The 20,438-nt window shown below is 39.1% G+C and overlaps 1 protein-coding gene across 2 annotated transcripts; it reads left to right on the top strand.

Moving 5' to 3' along the window:
* The first annotated feature begins 5,186 nt into the window (after positions 1-5,186).
* LOC127632990 (endoplasmic reticulum membrane adapter protein XK-like) lies at positions 5,187-20,418 on the top strand. 2 transcript variants are annotated; one of them, XR_007969156.1, is made up of 4 exons: positions 5,187-5,508; positions 9,694-9,956; positions 16,741-19,735; positions 20,343-20,418. XR_007969156.1 is itself a non-coding variant. In XM_052111845.1 (3 exons), the coding sequence occupies exons 1-3, from the start codon at positions 5,264-5,266 to the stop codon at positions 17,523-17,525; spliced, it is 1,293 nt and encodes a 430-aa protein (XP_051967805.1). In that variant the 5' UTR covers positions 5,187-5,263; the 3' UTR covers positions 17,526-20,095. The 2 variants fall into 2 exon arrangements, 1 of the variants encoding a protein (XP_051967805.1); XM_052111845.1 differs by lacking the exon at positions 20,343-20,418 and having other exon boundaries at positions 16,741-20,095.
* The last annotated feature ends 20 nt before the right edge of the window (positions 20,419-20,438 follow it).

Raw genomic sequence — 20,438 nt, 5'->3', positions numbered from 1 at the left:
TACATTTCTGTTTTACATTTAGCAAATAAATGGCATCTTAAACTTCACTCAAGCCTGCGTGTCTTCCCAATAGAATCTAAATTACATTACGTGTGCCTCATTTTTAAATTGCAGCATCGAGTTTTTATTATAAAGAGACATAGCTTTCGCAAATCAGTACTCTATACTCACTATTCATGAGTACTTTTAAATGAGCTACTCTTTTACTTGAGTAGTTTTTAGAACAGACTCTTTTAATCTACTCAAACTACATTTTTTAAGAAGTAACAGTACTTTTACTTGAGTATTATTTTTCAGTAATCTTTCCACCCTTGGTCACAGGGTTCATTTTAAATGGTTATAAATGGTCATTAATAAATGGTTCACATGTGTTCACTTTACAGTAAGGCACACTTTCACGACTTATTAATGTTGATAAGTCATTAATAAGTGGTTTGCGGGTGTGCACTTTACATTAAGGGACCCTTTCCCTAGCTCACAAATGTAGGTAAGTCAATAATACAGTGAATGGTTAATGGATAACTCAATTAATTAACCATGGTCGTTCAGTTTGCATAACATTTTTGAGGTTGCTATATAAGTTTGTAAATCCACCATACATTAAGACTTGTACTAGAAAATGCCAATATTAGGGCTGTCGATTTAACGCGTTAATTCAGTGCAATTAATTGTATAAAAAATAATGCGTTAAAAAAATTTACGCAATTTATCGCAATACCCCCCGACCATAATAAGGGAGATTCCAGAGAAATGCAAGCTTGTAGTACCACCTGTTTACTCCAGAGGGCAGTAAGTGAAACTTCAGCTGTATGGGAACACACAGTTTATACAGTGAAGAAAACAACCATCCAGCAGAACAACACAAACATGCGTTACTTTCTTGCGTTCAAAACATTTGATGGAGCGCAAATTCGAATTAAGAGATCTCAAGATGTGTTGTAAGTATTAAACTATATTTAACTTGACACAGTGACCTAAAAATTTATGTTTATGACGCAACACACCCGAGACTCTACACAAGCATGTCTGACGCAGGTGTACATTGACGGGTCCTTAAACAAGCCCTCATAATAAATCTCAATCTGATTGACAAATTCACTTGTGAAATGGATTATTGTGAACTGTGTGTCAATGATTGACTTATGTTCAATAATATGGTAGTAAACAATACATTGTATTCTAAAGCCGTTTTTTATATTGTCTTATCAATGATTTACTCTTCTGCTAAGAAAGTAATGCATTTTAATTATCTGAATATTTTATATATATATATATATATATATATATATATATATATATATATATATATATATATATATATATTTAAAGATAACTATGTATAATTATTTCATCATTATATATAGAATTATTGTTATATGAGGGGCTTTTATCAAATAATTGTATATGCGATTAATCACGATTAATTAATCGGGACATCGTGTAATTAATTAGAATAAAAATTGTAATCAATTGACAGCCCTAGCAAATATTGTTACTTAATTAATAAATGACCCCTAAAATGAAGAGAAGTAAATTATATATATATATATATATATATATATATATATATATATATATATATATATATATATATATACACTTATGATAAGTGAGAGCATAAGTAATGAATTGGTTTTGATTCAAAGTATGGATAAGTAGTTTTATTAAGTATTTATTACATGTGAGTTAACACTGGCTCACTATTTGGGAGGTATTGCATGAACTTCACCCTATTGATTAATGTAACGTTATAGATGAGTTATTAGTCATTATTAAACCCCTTTACAAGCCCTTTATAAAGGGAAACTTAATTTAAAGTGTTACCCTTTGTTTTGATGCAATAGTTCAATTGCACTTCAGCGTAAGAATATTCTTGGCTTCCCTAAATGTCACACCAGTTGAATGTCTCGTCTTTTGGATGTGATCTTGAATACACACCACTCCTTCCACTGTCAGGGTTTGAACTAAATGCACTCCACTGCAATTTTTCTGCAGTTATTGAGTCGTAGCCAGTACCCGAATATGTTAATGAAATGTCATTCCTTTGTTGTGTTTAATAAGCGAACGGATAAAGAGCCCATTCCTGTGATATCTGCCTGTGTATCCATTATAACAATGATGTTCGGCATTTTAGATATTCCGGAAAACTGTTTTCCTTTCCTCTTCATAAAGGACATTTGCTGGCTGATTAAAAGAACCCATTACTTTTCAATAGGTTATGTATTCAGATTAGGCTGTTGCATAGGATAACATTCTCCCAGGTTTAGAACGAATTGACAACTTGTTGCCAAGTAATAATGAACTCTGGAAGGAAGAAAAGTCAAATCTTGAACCAGGAGCACAGAAAATTAATGTCAAAGTTCATCAGATCTGCAGCTATGGTGACCTTTTCAGACTGACCGAAGATGAAAAGGTTACTATGAGACCTTTTCTTATCAACTATAGCGATAACCACATAATCCCAGTGCTGCGTTATCACAGCTAAAATGAATGTTGAAGTCTAGAGACGTGTCCAATCAAAACATGATAACGATGCTTTCATTTATTTAGCTTTGAAAACCGCTAAGGTTCAAAAAGTGCTACATAAGTGCAGACCATTTACCATAATGCTCAAAGACATTTCTCACAAAGCTGGTTTTATATCAAGTGTAGGACAGAGCCATATAAAGGTGTGTTTTATAGGTCTCCTCTGTATGTGAGGTGGTGAACCTACATGTGTAAACTAGAGGAAAATATGGCTCGACAGAGACAACTTCAGCTGGGTCATTAAGTGGAAAGGTTGTAAAATGTAAAAGGGAATTTGTATCTTTAAGCACAACATAACCAGGTACTTCACAAACAAGAACGGACAGAACATTAGTTTTGCTGCCCCTAAATTACTGGCTTAGACAATTTATGATGAAATGATACTCTCACTAAGTGACACAGCTAAATTGTCTATGGGGTTTCCAGTCACTCAGTGTAATGATGCAAAGTCCTTCATTCATTGTGACTTCAGCTACTGAAGTGAACCCTCTTTTCCATCCCGTTCCATGCAGGGACCTATTTCTGTTGAAGAACCACACACTGATTAGGTCTGACAGTGTTTCGTTTTCTTAAGCAGTTCTGCAGGAAACATAACTCCAGCGGGATTACTGTTTGGATTTATCATCTGCCTGTCAAGTAAATGCATTTCCTGAACTCACCAAAAGGAAATTCAAGTGGGGATTTTATTAGCGTAAGCCTGAAAACATTAAATAATCCTTTATTAGTTACTAAAAAATTGGGACAGTTAATCAATACCCAATTACCACATTTTGTTTTCCACCTCTTTTCTCTTAACACTCTAAAATGTGATGTTTAGCCAACATGATCACACGGGAAATCTGCATGTTGTTTCCGGGAGTTCCATAGAATTGGCCACATTACAGTTTGACGACTCACCGACAAGAGGCATTTCCTATCGGACATTCTTGCAGTGGCCCCAGTGTGTTTACCTTCCCGTTTGGCGTGTATAAGGGGGTTAAGATGGGCAAGGAGGAGGTGAGAACCAGCTTGTCAATATAAATAATATTTTACTGAAAACTTAAACCAAAACACACAAACATAAACACACATGACGGACATGCCCGTAATTCTCTCTCTCTCGAACCGGCCGCCTTTATCCCTCGCGTGCCCCATCAGGCCGATTGGGGACAGGGCGTGCGACATTCTAGCCCGGCCCTGCCCCCCTCCACAGCGCGAAAGAAAGCATGTTGTGTCAGCAGCGTGGAAGACCAAGTTTTGGTCCTGCATTGAAATCAGGTAGTAATTGCGTCAGGAATGACTGTCTATAAAATAGTTACATTGAAAGAATTAAACTTATATGCAACGATGACAAAAATTTGAAATGAGGACACCATGCTTATGCATATAATTTACTCACCCTCATGTCGTTCCCGTGAAAACTTGGTATTTATGGCACTAAACAACATACTGTAAGTTCTCAAAAAATACTTTTTTGTAAATATGCACTTTCACTTTTACATGTGAAAGTCACATGTGGTGCCTGTTTAGTTTCACTTTCACATCTGAAAGTGAAAGTGGGGATTTATAGTATTAAAAAAAGGACTTACATTTTGTTCTGTATACACCTATATTGCTTCTGAAGGAACTGGAGTTTTATGGATAACTTTTATGTCTCCTTATAACAAAGGTCTGATCACAATTTACCTGCATTATATGGACCTACAGAGCTGAGATATTCTTTAAAAATCTCTGTTTGGGTCCTGCAGTAGAAAGTCAAACACATCTGGGATGGCATGAAGGTGAGTAAATTTTACATTTGTTTTTTTTTTTTATTATTTTATTTTTTATGCATTTGGCAGATGCTTTTATCCAAAGCAACTTACAGTGCACTTATTACAGGGACAATCCCCCCAGAGCAACCTGGAGTTAAGTGTCTTGCTCAAGGACACAATGGTGGTGGCTGTGGGGATTGAACCAGCAACCTTCTGATTACCAGTTATGTGCTTTAGCCCACTACGCCACCACCACTCACAACTAAATGATGAGAGTGATTCTTGGGTGAACTGTCCCTTTAAGTGAGTAGTATTCAGCTGATCATGTGATCCTAACATGGCAGCCCCTAAGAGGGGACCCTCTCCATCAGTAGAGTAGTCTAGGGCATATACAGGCATACACTGTATGCCCACCTATCTTTCAGATGATTTTGCGTATGCATAATTGACAGTTCGACTCAGCTGTTACCAATCAGAACGTTCCTTTTAGACACAATTGGACATTTCCTAACCTATCGTATTTTCTGTTTCAATAAGGGGTGGGACAATTCACAGTATGCCCACCTCTTCAATCACTACTACGCCACTGCTCTCCATGTACAATGAAACAGCTTTTATCAAGATTACTGATTTAGTGGTCTTCATCTCATGTAAGTGGACATAATTTAATATGAAAAAAAAAAATCAAAGTGAATAAACATTTCGAATAAACCTTATCTTCATTTGTGACTTAAAATAAATAAAATAAAATAAACCTGATACAATGATTTGAATTAGTTGACACATTTTGCAGTATACATATTCCCCTATTGCCTTTTACCCATTGCTTGCTGCTGACGAGTCAAATTTGAGCTTACTGCGCCCCCTATTGGTTAGAATTGCAACCACTGTTTTTTGCCTCGATCAGCTGTGAGGTTGCGTCTGGTGGTTCCACGCGATCACTGGAACTTCACAATGTATGCATTCGAGATGGGAGAGCAGATAATTAAGATGGATGAGTGAGGATGAGACTTCCCAGTTCAGTTTTAGTGTCGGTCTTTTTGTTTACGGCCGAGACTGCGGCTGCTCTTTATCTGAGCACCACTTATCGCTCCGCCGGTGACAAGATTTGGCAGTGTTTCACTCTCCTCTTCACGCTTGTGCCATCCGTGCTGGTGCAGCTCACACTGATCTTTATTCACAGAGACCTGAGCAGAGACAGACCTCTAGTATTGCTGCTTCACATATTACAGCTAGGGCCAATAATCCGGTAAGTAGCCAATGAGTTATTCTGTTTTAACGCATTAGATCTTGGATGTGTCTGAATGGTGATGATTCCACATCATGCATATAGATATGGATGAGTAATCTCTATCCACATAACGGACAGAAGGCACAACGCATATGTCAATTGTGAGCGTGACAGCGTGTAATAAGAAGCATTTTTTTCCTTTTGCGCACACAGACATGCGCGTATTATATTGCGCACACACACATGCCCGTATTATATTGTCAATATTTATTATGCGCGCAGGCTGGTCGGTTTCACGTTTTTTTGTCGCTGTTCATTTTATGGGTAAGTGACCATACCATGAACTTCCCAGGAATGTGTTAGGTGCGTGATTACGCACTCGCATCGTTTTCGGGATCGATTTTAAACGCGCGCTGCAAATGAACAAACTGCTGTTTATTTTGTATACAAGCGTCCAGCCAGATGTGCACAATTTGTATCCTTATTGCAGAAACAATGATTGCAAAAACGTGCAATAGTTACTGGCGTTATTGACAGCATCTATTTCCGTCAAGGCCTCACAGTTCCATCTCCATCTGTCTGTATTTTGTTGCATTGACTGTGTGCATAATTGATGCATCGATTTTGCCTTCTCTAATAGTTCAAGTTTTGCAACGTGACCCAGTGGCGTGTCTAGGATATTTTACCAGTGGTGGCAAAGGGTTGGCAAGTGTTGCGGGGTGATGTAAGGTGTCTTGCAAAGGATTTCGGCAGAGGTGGACTCTATGGGTTAAGCCATTGCGCACAGTCTATGGGGTTCTAGTAGGGGTGGCAAGTGCGGTGGCAGAGCTCATTTTTAGGATGCACCCTGTGCCACCCTTCTGGCCTAGCTCATGCACAACCTGATCCTGCTCATTCAGATACAGCACTGTTTCAGCCCTGTGTGCATCATGCATAATTCAAATGTTTATTTCACAGAGTTTGTGTGAGAGAACTGTGGAAGATCTCTTGTCTTCCTCTAAACACACTTCCATCCATCACATTGTCATTAAGGACTGTTTGGGGAAACCAAGCTTTCTAAATGTTTGGCACCTACAGCATACACTTGGACACCTAGCCTCTGCATTTAAAACAAATTAGATGGACAGATTGCCCTCTGAGGCATTACAGAAGCTTGGGGTAATCTAGAAATATGCTGGTTTAATGTGCAATGAGTCTTTGGCACCCATGACCCTGTCGCCGGTTCACAGGTTGTCCTTCCTTGGACCATTTTTGGAAGTCAGTAACACTGCACCTCACAAGACCTGCCATTTTGGTGATAGCTCAGTCGGATTGAAAAGCCTACATGTAAAAAAAATAAATTTCCATCTGATTGAAGGGGGTGGTGTAGACCTAAAATAATAAAATTTAAATAAAAATATTAGCCATGTAAACGTTTGAATCCGACTACTTTCTCAATTGTATTCAAAATACCTTGCGCTCATGCGCAGAGATTTGATGCATATGTACAGTATGTTTATACAAGTGTCAAGTTAAGTGGACAAACACAGAACCACCAACGTGTGCAAAAAGTACGGGACAGTACAACAAACTACTGAAAGGAAGAGGACAATAGGCACAGTAAGAGACAGTGCATCGCTGACCAGTTCACATTTGTAATCAAGTAGTGCAAAAAGATGACAATCTAAAAATGCCAAATGTAAACATAACAATATATGAAATAGTGTTCTATGGACATAGCAGTCAGGTATAAAGTGACAATGAATTAAGTGCAACTCTGGACATGTGCACTGAAGACTTCTTCTACATGGGGACGATGGTGGTGGCCTTGAAGCACGTTGGAACGATGGCACTGCTCAGCGAGATGTTGAAGATGTCGGTAAGAACATCTGTCAGCTGGTCTGCACATCCTCTGAGCACTCTGCCAGGAATGTTGTCTGGTCCAGCAGCCTTCCGTGGGTTGACTATGTAGAGTTTTCCTCACATCAGCCGTGGTAAGACAGAGCACCTTGTCGTTGGGAGGAGGGGTGGTCTTCCTCGCCGCCACGTTGTTCTGCATCTCAAACCGAGGGTAGAAGTCGTTCAGCGCAACTGGAAGGGAGGCATCTTTGTCACAGGTAACTGATGTTGTCCTGTAGTTGGTGATGGCCTGGATGCCCTTCCACATGTGCCGCTTGTCACCGCTGTCCTGGAAGTGAGTGTGGATTCTCTGGGCGTGTGCACGCTTTGCCTCTCTGATGGCCCGGGACAGTGTTTCCCTCGCTGTTCTTAGGGCCGCCTTGTCGCCTGCTCTGAAGGCGGAGTCTCTGGTCCTCAGCAGGTCACGCACCTCCGCAGTCCAACAATTTTCGACTTAAGAAAACAATAATTGTTGTGCTTCCATCTACCACGTAATGTGCATTATCATATCGGAGCGTCTCATCATGATGGAGCAACTGAATGACCTCCCTGCTTAAGGAAAAGTTTTATTTGCAAGATTTGAGCAAGTATCTCATTTTATGAAGTGCATCCACGAGACGCCACAGAAGAAGTGTAATATTTGATATAATGGAGCTGAAATGGCTGCGATGCCCACACACTGCCAGTCTCCACATACATGGGAGTGCCCACTCTAAAAATTGTTCTGGCAGATTGTGAGGACCCACTTTATCAACCAGCTGTGGGTTAAACACTTCCAAATGACAAGCGCTATGTTCAGAGAATTGTGTGCCAAGGTCTGACCTTTCGGTGGGCTAATCGCATCAAGCTATTGCACGATCATAACACATGCACGAATGGTCAAAACACGTCATCGTTTTGCAAATAAATAGTTTCCATCCACTTAATGCGCATTTGAACTAATACGAAACTCTAGAAATCCACTTCCTCCTAACGCATTACATTTTAAGCGAATTTAGAAAGTATATTCATGGGGGCCTGTGTAGTTCAGCGACACCCTTGGTGTCACAAGTTCAAATCCAGGCTTTGCTGTGTGACTCTAGCAAGGTTTCCTAAGCAACCAAATTGGCCCGGTTGCTAGGGAGGTTAGAGTCACATGGGGTAACCTCCTCGTGGTCGCAATTAGTGGTTCTCGCTCTCAATGGGGCGTGTGGTGAGTTGTGTGTGGATCACAGGGAGTAGCATGAGCCTCCACATGCTGTGAGTCTCCACGGTGTCATGCACAATGAGTCACGTGTTAAGATGCGCGGATTGACAGTTTCAGATGTGGAGGCAACTGAGACTTGTCCTCCTCCACCCGGATTGAGGTGAGAACTGCGCCACCATGAGGACCTATTTAGTAGTGGGAATTGGGCATTCCAAATTGGGAGAAAAGGGGATAAAAAAAAAAAAGTAAGTTTATTAGCATATGAAGCGTTTACATTCGGGATTTCTTATGCGCAATTTCAAAATGTGCATAAAAATAGTTGGATGGAAACCCACCTTGTCATTTGGAAGAACTAATTGTGCAATCTTTCCATAAAACATTGTCATGTTGTGTTTATTGTGCATAAATGCTATTTGATTATGGTAAACGCTTCCAAATAAATGAATAAATGCAATAATAAAATAGATGGCACATCTATAAAAATAACCAATGAAAAAATGCATTAGTGCAATATCAGTAACTTTGTATTGCAGAGTTGCCATTTGACAGTGTTTATATTTTCTTAATTTTCTGTAGATAAAGGATAAAGGATAAAGATAAATTGATAACCTTTATCAATATTAGATAAAGGTTATCAGTTAACAACACTATCTAATTAACTTATCATAGGTGCAGTAAAAAAAAATAAAAAATAAATCATGATGTAGAAGAAACATACCAAAATTTGTTTAAAAGAGCAGTTTGTGTCAAGGGTGACCCTCTGGGAGGGAGCACAATATTTGGTTACTTTAAAGACTGCTCTTTTATTTCCAAAACTGCATTATGTTTATTTTTTTACTAAAATGTGAGAAAGTGAAAGAAAATAAATTGTTGCCATATGGCCACAAGGCACCATGTTGTATGTAGAGTACATGCATATAGTAGACATGTAACAAATTAGTGGTGGTGCAATAAGATAGGGCAATTGAAAAGTCCATGACGGATTCAAAATCTATGTTATATGTGGTGATATTGTGTGTAGTGTTGACAAAGTTTTCCATTCGCAGAGGTGTCGCTGTGTCAGATACCTGTAAAACAGCACAGAAAAACTGAAAGATGTACTCCGCTATCTAAACTATACACTCAATGTTGTTCCTAAGGTGCCTGGATGCCTTCAGTGTCTTTGGCAGTGCTGGAAAGGTGGAGGAGCCATATGTCACAATCACCAGAAAGAAGCAGATACCCCAGGAGGAGCAGACAGAGGAGGTGGAGCAAGAAGTTGGGCAGGTGGAGGGGAAGCTAGTCACTCACCGTGCAGCCTTCGCCAGGACCTCTGTCATACAGGCCTTCCTGGGTTCCGCACCGCAGCTCACACTGCAGCTTTACATCTGTGTGCTGCTGAAAGGGGTGTCTATTGAAAGAGGTGAGAGAGAGAACACGAACACACACTTACACACACACACACACACACACACACACACACACACACACACACACAAACAACACTCAAAAGCTTTTGCTATCCATCCATCCATCAATCCAAAATATATATATATTTTTAGTAAATAAACACTTACTAAAAATGTGTAAAAAAATTTAGTTATATAAAAAAAAAAAGCAAAGCATTTAAGCTCATGCAAAGCGAAGAAAAAGAAACCGCTAATGAAGTAGACTGACGTAGTAAACATACACGATGAGTATAAACACTCGGCATATAACCATGTTTATATTGTATTTCATGTCATGTTTTTGTTGAGAAAAACAAGCATATCCACGTGCTCAGTAAACTACACTCATTTATACTCACCAGTTTAAATGATGGGATGTCCCTTACCTCAGCTAGCATAGTCTTTCTCGGACGCCATTTTTGTTGTTTACTGAAGCGTCGCAGGGATTATGTTGCTACGGGGATGCTGCTTTCTGACGAGCTGCACATATACGAGAGTAACATTTACATCGCTTATCCAGTATATTTAAACAGGAAACCAGCTTTCTCACAGTAATCCATATTCTCGCAATAACCCGCTTTTCTGGTGTCCATCTGAACGTATTGACAGAACCGTTTGCTCAACAAATGTGATCAACTTGTGTCCACACTCAACAGCGCCACCCAGTGCATTCTGTTATAACTGCCAGTTTTAGTTTGCTTGTTCAGGATTTAATATGCATCTCACTGTATATATGGCCAGCAAAGCAAAACTGCAAATTCGAATAGTATTTTTACTTTTCTAATAATTATTGCATAACGAATAATCGACTACTCGTGCACATCCCTAATAGAAATACACAATAAAAACATGTACAAATACAAATCTGTTATATACATAGTGCAAGCGAATGTATGGCAGAAGAGGTTGCACATAATTATTGCTCAATGGGGAAGTTTTAACTGTTCATTAAAAAAGCCTCAGGGAAAAAACTGTTCGTGTGAAATTATTAATAAAAATTTATAATTACAAATACAACATCAAGGATAATCGACAGTAACAGTTTTCAACATTATCACGCTGCCCTATTTTCTGTGTTAACATGCTAAGTGGACATCTGTACCGTTGCAAAATGAATGGATGTTTTTCAGCGTCTCACGCCATGAGCGAGTGTTTTTAAGACTGTGTGTCAAGATAAAAACAGCATAACTTAAAAAAATGAATCTCCAAGCACCTGCGTTCTTTCAAGACTTCGTTGAAATAATTTGTATATTCCTTCTTTCTTTTCATGCCGTTATTTGGGCTTGTGATGAACATCTTTGCAAGTTTATGAGTTTCACTGTTAACGAGTTTCGAGCTTTGAAAGTCCTCTTGTGGGATCCCTTGATTAATTTTCGGACATTCTCCACCACGTGTTTAATGTGTTAAGAGTCAGAAAGCCATTGGTTTTAATGTTTAATGAGGAGTGTCATGTTTTTGCCTTTAAAAAATTATCTATACACCTTCTATTTTGCATTAATACCATATTTCTTGTATACAATAATGTGAACCCTCTTTGTAAACACAGAGCAGCTCCTCTAAATCTAAATTTAACAAGGTCTCCTCAGTGATACATTCTACACTCGAGTCTGAGTTGCATACCAGTGCCTTAGAAATGCCTTCCTCTGCTTGTGTAATATATATTTCCTCTTGTTATCTCAAGGACGCACATTTTGGTTCAGCTAAAGGCCAAAATAGCACTAAAATAGATAGTGCTACAGGATGCAGAGCAGTTAGATACTGGTACGTGCAGGTCTCAATGAACAGAAAACTTTACAAACTGGCACAAAGATCACTGGCAAGTAGTGCATTGTTGTGCAGTTTTATCATAAGGAGCTGTTTATATATTATGTATAACCTAATATAGTCAGGTTGATTTAGCATATACTGTAGTTATGAGGAGGCATGTGGATTTGCAAGCTGTCATATGGCTTAATGACAATTTAGTCTATTATGGCACTTTTCCACTGCACGTTACGGTTCGATTCTATTCGTTTTACTTTTCTGACCTTCCTTTTCCACTGCCGTTTAGTGCCGCCTCAATGTGGGTGGGATTATAGGCTGATCGTCATAGTTGCGGCGACTCTACTGCCGTGACATCATCTTAAATGCGTCACAAAACAATAAACAATAACACAAGCACTAGCTGCTAGCTACTAGCTCATTGTGCTGCATAAAGCAGTTGTTGCATGGTGATTGGTTGTTTTAAAAACAAGCTTTCCAGTAGCTGGTCAACTAAATAAAGTGAAGCTTTCAAGCGGAGTATAGAGGTAACGTAACAAAACGTACCATCCTCCATCGTGGACTCCAGGGCATTCTCCCTCTCATTGTTTGCCGGTCTAGATAGCATCCATTTGGTCGAACCACTTCCACTTTTCCTTGATGGTTCTCTAGTCACTTTAAACATTTTTTACTTTTCCCTACACTTTGGTAGGTCCAGTGGTAGCCGTGTGCGGCCAACGGCTGAGACACTTCTTGAGAGACTTTTCGCTCGTCGCTAATGAATCGACCGTTTCCTGAGCCATTTCTTTTTTTCACAATTCGAAAGTCGCGTGAACAAATTATACTGTTATCGCTGTAGCTATCTTTAAAACTAGCGGGTTGATGTCCCATGTCTCAAATCCAGTGACGCTGGTAGTGACGATTCTCCCTGACCAATTTGGGATCTGCAGGGTGATACTAAAAAAAGTACCAGGTACTATCCACAGTAGAAAAACCCCAAAAAGCGAGCAGAGTCAAGTCGAGTTGTACCGTGCAGTGGCAAAGCCCCATTAGTCATATGGTATCTACTATCTCTGCTCCCCACCTATACTGAACTGTCACACTAGACTGTATATGTACCCGTCTATAGAATGACAGACCATTCACTGATAGACCAAAAGATTTTTAGTCATCTACCATTCATGAGGAATGTGTTGCCAGCCTTGTGGTCTGTCCTTGAAAGCAGTATTGTGGATCACAATGGACAGTGAATTAGCCTGACCCCATTCATTACACATGAGGCATAAAGTAATGATACAGTGACTGACTCTGGATGAGATGGGAGGCGTATGTTTGACAGAGGCCATATGTTTGAGCTGCTGGTGGATTTACAGTAGTATCTGCATTTACTATTCTTTTGTTACTTAACAACAATAGTAAACAAAGTAGTAAATGATGCAACAGTACAGTTGTTTATTTAATATCTCAGTATGTTAAAGCAGAGATGGATGAGGCTTTTGTGCAATGTTTGATTCTTTTTAATAGGATTTGTAGCATAGCTTTCAGTGTTGGGGAAGCTACTTTTTTAACTGTAGTTTTTCAAGCTACTCATAAATAAAGTTCCAAACGTAAGTTGTTCATCTGGGCCTGCCAATCTCATCCCAAGGATATATAAGCAGCTGCTTCCCTCGCACTGGTGACAATTTTTCCAGCATCCCTCCAGGTCCCCATTTCCACATTTGGTATGCATAATGCCTAATTATTCTTTCAAAAGTAGCACTTTACAATAATAAGGTTCCATTCTTTAAGATGAGTTAATGCAATGAGCAATATATATATATATATATACACTCACCTAAAGGATTATTAGGAACACCTGTTCAATTTCTCATTAATGCAATTATCTAATCAACCAATCACATGGCAGTTGCTTCAATGCATTTAGGGGTGTGGTCCTGGTCAAGACAATCTCCTGAACTCCAAACTGAATGTCAGAATGGGAAAGAAAGGTGATTTAAGCAATTTTGAGCGTGGCATGGTTGTTGGTGCCAGGCGGGCGGTCTGAGTATTTCACAATCTGCTCAGTTACTGGGATTTTCACGCACAACCATTTCTAGGGTTTACAAAGAATGGTGTGAAAAGGAAAAACATCCAGTATCGCGGCAGTCCTGTGGGCTGAAAATGCCTTGTTGATGCTAGAGGTCAGAGGAGAATGGGCCGACTGATTCAAGCTGATAGATGAGCAACTTTGCCTGAAATAACCACTCGTTACAACCGAGGTATGCAGCAAAGCATTTGTGAAGCCACAACACGCACAACCTTGAGGCGGATGGGCTACAACAGCAGAAGACCCCACCGAGTACCACTCATCTCCACTATAAATAGGAAAAAGAGGCTACAATTTGCAAGAGCTCACCAAAATTGGACAGTTGAAGACTGGAAAAATGTCTCGATTTCTGTTGAGACATTCAGATGGTAGAGTCAGAATTTGGCATAAACAGAATGAGAACATGGATCCATCATGCCTTGTTACCACTGTGCAGGCTGGTGGTGGTGGTGTAATGGTGTGGGGGATGTTTTCTTGGCACACTTTAGGCCCCTTAGTGCCAATTGGGCATCGTTTAAATGCCATGGCCTACCTGAGCATTGTTTCTGACCATGTCCATCCCTTTATGGCCACCATGTACCCATCCCCTGATGGCTACTTCCAGCAGGATAATGCACCATGTCACAAAGCTTGAATCATTTCAAATTGGTTTCTTGAACATGACAATGAGTTCACTGTACTAAAATGGCCCCCACAGTCACCAGATCTCAACCCAATAGAGCATCTTTGGGATGTGGTGGAACGGGAGCTTCGTGCCCTGGATGTGCATCTCCATCAACTGCAAGATGCTATCCTATCAATATAAGCCAACATTTCTAAAGAATGCTTTCAGCACCTTGTTGAATCAATGCCACGTAGAATTAAGGCAGTTCTGAAGGCGAAAGGGGGTCAAACACAGTATTAGTATGGTGTTCCTAATAATCCTTTAGGTGAGTGTATATATATATATATATATATTTACAGCATTTATAAATCTTTGTTAATTTTAGGTAACACAAATACAGTCCTGTGCTCGAGCCCTTCTATTGGGGACAGCACTACACAGTTTACTTCAGTGCACTCCAGCACTATAGTATATGAACCAGTGATCTCATGAGTTTAAAATAGCAAAGCAATAGTTAAGCAACACTTTGTTACAGTAGCTACACTACGAGTTAAATAAGTTAAATAAGTAAAAATAAAAGGGGGGCAATGTATTTTTAAATCAAATGAGATATTTTATTTTTGCAATCACAATGCTATTTATCTTCCATAAAACAACAAGAGTTACTTCATTAAACTTATACAAAAATACAGGGTTCCTGTGGTCATGGAAAACCGTGAAATCAGGGACTTTTAAAATACAGGCTTACAGGCCTGGTGTCACAGTTTGTCTCCACCGTATTCAAGGACTCTTATTTTGAAGTTTTCTCCTGTACTACATTTCCCAGAATCCACTGCCCTAATCACTTCATCATTATCCCCACCTGTATACCATTTCCTCATCAGTTTCCCTGTGTTTATATACCCTCTAGTTTTGTTCATTAGTGGTCAGTCCATGAAGTGTTTGAAGTGTAGCATAGCATAGCACAGGAGAAGACTTCAAAATAAGAGTCCTTGAACACAGTGGAGACTAACTGTGACACCTGGAAAAGTCATGGAAATGTGGCAAATCTAACAAAGTCATGGAAAATCTTTGTTCATGTTAATTTCAATGTTAATATAACTTATATTTATTTTTAATTAAAAGTTGTACACAATAACATTAGTTAATGCTCTCTGAACTAACATGAACTAACAATGAACAATTATGTTTTCATCCGTTAACATTAACCAAGATTAATAATTAGTTTGGCCTATTTTTAATACTTTTATTTCAGTTTCATACAAAATTCCATAAAATGTCAGAATTTAATTGTTTAGCAAATGTAAATTGATAAAACCTTAAATATGAATTTTTATTTCATTTTATTAAAGATATCTCAATTTAGTTTAATGAAATATTTTTTTTAATCAAATTTAAATGAAATGAAATTGTAAATAAATTAAGAAAATGTGTTAATGTTTACATATGAAACCTTTTTTAAAGTGTTACCAAAATTTCTATAACATTTTAGAATACTGTATCTTACTTAATGCATAACTAATAAGGAATTACTGCAGAACTAATAGGTAATTCTTCATTAACACTTAAGTCACTACTATTAACTACTAAGGAAGATGTGTTAACTAATCAGTATGTAATAGCATTTTATAGTTGTGTTAAGTAACAATTAGCTAATCAATAACTATTGAATTCAGTCATGCCTCCTGATGAACTACTTTTAATTATCTACTAATTCAGCTTCAGGAGAAATAACTATTGAGTAACTACTAATGAACAGTCAATTTATTACAATTACAATAATATCATAACAATTAGCCATTACAATATTCAGGTTGTGGCCCTTAGTAGTTAATAGTAGTGACTTAAGTGTTAATGAAGAATTAGTTCTGCAGTAATTCCTTATTAGTTATGCATTAAGTAAGATACAGTATTCTAAAGTGTTACCGAAATTTCTATATTGGATTTAAAAACGTTATGCAATGCTCTAAAGTGTTTCCTCTGCTGGTGACTGGAAAAAAACATGGAAAATGTATGGAAATTAATTGGTTAAGGGGTGTTGGAACCCTGTAAATAAAACAAACAAATCTAGAAATCATCAAAGTCATTGTAATAAATGGAAACATTTAACTAAATATTTTACAGGGACTTTTTTTCAGGGACTAAAATGAATGCGCAATGCAATGCGTTAAAAACAGCGACATAGCAACTCACACTACTGGATAATGTACAGTAGTTAAGTTAGTAGTGTTGCTACATTTAGTTAAGTTACTCCCCAACACTGACAAATTTAAACTGAATTAGATGTTATGTTTCACTCATGTTTCCTCTTTTTTTCTCTTCCTTCCAGGGACATTGATGGTCATTTCCCTTCTCTCCATTGTATACGGAGCACTGCGCTGCAACATTCTGGCTATCAAGATACGCTATGATGATTATGAAGTCTCTGTCCGGCCGTTGGCGTACCTGTGCATGCTTTTGTGGCGAGGGTTTGAGATCGCCACACGTGTGGCCGTGCTGGTCCTCTTCAGCTCCGTGTTGAAGGTGTGGGTACTTCCAGTAGTGGCCGCCAACTTCATCCTGTTCTTTCTGTACCCCTGGGTTCTCTTCTGGAGCAGTCGCGCTCCCTTTCCGGAGAACATCGAGAAGACGTTGACACGCGTGGGCACCACTATCGTACTCTGCATGCTTACTTTCTTGTATGCGGGCATCAACGTCTTCTGCTGGTCTGCCGTTCAGCTCAAACTGAATGACCCTGATCTTATTGATAAAGGCCAGGCTTGGAGGCGGGTGGCAGTGTATTACTCACTCCGTTTCATGGAGAACACAGGGCTGACATTGATGTGGTATGTCCACCGGACTGAGTTCTACCAATGGGTGGACGCCCCTGTGTTGGAACTTCTGCTACTTTTGGGTTACGCCACGGCTGTGTTCTTTATGTTGCTGTTTTACCAGTTTTGCCACCCTTGCCGGCAACTGTTTTCCTCCAGTCCAGCCCAAGGCTTCGGGCAGTGCTGTGAATCCCTTTGCCTGCTCCGGGGGCCCATTTCCCAGACCGGCTCCATGAGGACCAAGCCTTTGTCAGAGCCATCGGGAAAAGACGTTGGAGACGACCCATCCTGTGTTACAGTCTGAGTAAACAACTTAAACACTTTGCCAAGAAGGATATATGGCAAATGAAAATGTTTGTTGCAGTCTTTGCCTTGGTACTTGACGTTGGAATGTAAGAGGCAACGTTGGTTGAACTTGGAGATGAATAAACGTTTCTCTTTTCGGTTTACAAGACAATCAAGCCAGCATGGTCCATTGAAGTGCATGTGAAAATCCTTAACAAAATGAGAGTGAAATTGCTGCTTTTGCCATGTGATGTGTCTGTATAATTAACGTTACAATTTCAGTGCTCTCTGTGACTGCATAATTTTTCAACCGGGTCTCGTAGAATCACATTACAATAACTACATTGCAAAATGACTTTTACGTGGCTCATTGTACGTATCGCGGCAATTTCCTAGTAAAATAAATAACAGGGGTGCTACAACCACCTTTTCACATTCACACAAATCACGAGTAAAACAGCAGATTATCAGTACATAACTATTTATTTTATCACCTCAAAACATGTTTAAAAGCAATATATTTAAACATTTGCATCATATTACATACATTATAAAACTACATTTTCAAGTGCAATCAAGTCGCTCGGTAGCTCAACTGATAGTGATATATTTGCAAGCAAAGAACCGGGGTACGAGTCCAGCAAATCACATGAAAGTGTCATAAAAGCAGCACAAAATGGCGTGGTTGCTTCAGCAATTGCGTTTTTTGCATTTTCTGATGCTATTGGTTAGGTTCAGATTCAAGGTTTAGGGTAGAGACCAAGCGTGCCGCACAAGCCCTCAAATGTGAAGCCAAAACGTCTCGATCGCCCCCTGGTGACTGGTCCTAGTATAGGTCATAAACCCTGCCTCCCCATGTTATTCAACATGTTTAGTTAGTGAGACCAACTAAACAATTAAATTACACTTCACATATCTTTTTTCCAAAGATAGTTTCTGTCGTTTACTGTCGTTTCTATCACGGTGATGTCATTTCAAGTGTTTGTTTTCAAAATAAGTTTGTTTTTAGTTATTTGATGCTATAAAAACGGTGCTGTGACATCATGATTGACAGCTGTGATTGACAGGTTCTCTGAGCGAAGTAGTCACTGAAGCACCAAGACTTTTTTCGGGATCTTCGGAGGACTGAGGAGATTGGAGCTTTAAATGTAATATCTACATTTCTATAATTAATTATTTCACACCGTCATAATTCAAAAGTCAAAAGTGCAGGAGCGTGTGCTTGCGATTGATTCAGCGAGAGTGAGGGCGGGCCTTGATTTCGCGGCTTTACTTCCTGCTCACTACTGCGCAGGTCTGGTCCCAAAATCGCAACTGCGCAGACTCAAGTCCCAAGATGTCAGCGCCATATCGGGACACTGGCGGCTTCAGTTCTCACCAATGGAAAAGAGCGAAGGTGCGTCGTCCATCTTTTTTTACGGTCTATGGTAGAGACTAGGTTACTACTTTTTTATGTAAAACTTGATAGAACATTAACCTTAAAAACCTCATATATTTGGGGGAACATTTCACTCACTTTTATAGCCGCTCAGTGGATATTACACATCAGAACTGCTGTGATACATGTAATGAATAGAGCGCAACAGTGCCCTGCCCACTTATTCAGCGTCTGGATTCCGGAAGTGTTTTTCCCATTAAATTTTTTCATAGGCTTCTCGTAAAATCCTCCATAAAAGAGTAGTGAGCCATGAACCAATCCAACCAGCTCTGAGGGGAATCACAACATTACAGTCTTTGTATTTAGGCAAAAAAAACAAAGGTACAAGACTGTGTACTTACCGTCTTTCACAAGGGTACAAACTACAATCCTATGGAGCATTGCGAACAATGGGAATATATCAAACTATTGATTTTAGGCTGTTGATTATAAGTATAGAAACAATATCTTATGTTTATTGCAAAATATTCTGATATGTACAATTAGATATGTAGTTTAAGGGTAAAGGGAGACTGATTAGATGCCTGATCGGGATGCCTGGAGGCAACGATGGAAGGCTCGTCTGAGGACGACTTAGAGAGATTACGTCACTCACAGTGCATCATGGGAGTGGGCGGTCGCTCCGAGGCAAATCGAGCAGGGTCAGTTGGCTGCGGTTCTCTGGTTGGTGAACCATTTTCTGCTGGGTGATGTAGTTGTTTACCAGGAATTCAAACATGCTATTTAAACAATGAAGTTGAAATAATGCAGATGAATGGCTTCAACATCGATAAACAACCTCGCAGCTCAAGGTAGGTTTGTCTTAAAATGTTTATAAATTATAATTGAAAATCAATTCGTCCATGGATAAATTGAACGGGATCTTTACTTCAGGAACCAGACTGTTGAGCATTTAGCAAAAATGTTGCAGATTGTGCTGTTATTTTAAGCACTGATTTATTTATGCACTGTTATTTATGCACTCACATTATGCACTGTTTTGCACACTATTTTGTAGGTGTAAAAAAATACTTCTTTTCACAGAGGAAAGTATAAATTATATCCTTACTTTACTGCCTCCTTGTGGCGAGCTGAATGGCTTAAGTTTATTAATTTTGCAAGACTTTGTGTTGAGGGTTTGATCTGGAAACCCCCTAGAAACATCTCCATAAGCACTGTATAGAGCACATCACTGCTTTTAATATGTGTAACTGTCCAAACTTAATAAAGGAGAATTATATTTATCCATGATAGTCCAAACAGTTTCTTTTACTTCTCTTTTGTAATCTTAATTTTGTGTTGACATGAGACACAAGTTTCTCCTTGTTGCAATAGAAACTACATTTTCTGCCTTCTGTTTGAGTTTTTGACAATTTTTCCAAAAACTCCAGACTGATAAATGTATGTCAAATTAAACAGAAAGAGAACTCAGACCAGACCGCCCTCTTTAGATTGAGGAACTTTGCTTGCTTGTTTCTGATGGGCTTGAATATGTGAGTGACATTTCCTGGCTGG

Source organism: Xyrauchen texanus, chromosome 39, assembly GCF_025860055.1.
Source record: "Xyrauchen texanus isolate HMW12.3.18 chromosome 39, RBS_HiC_50CHRs, whole genome shotgun sequence".
Lineage (NCBI taxonomy): Eukaryota > Metazoa > Chordata > Actinopteri > Cypriniformes > Catostomidae > Xyrauchen > Xyrauchen texanus.
Note: the sequence above shows the minus strand (reverse complement) of the source record. Positions and strands in the feature narration are given on the sequence as shown.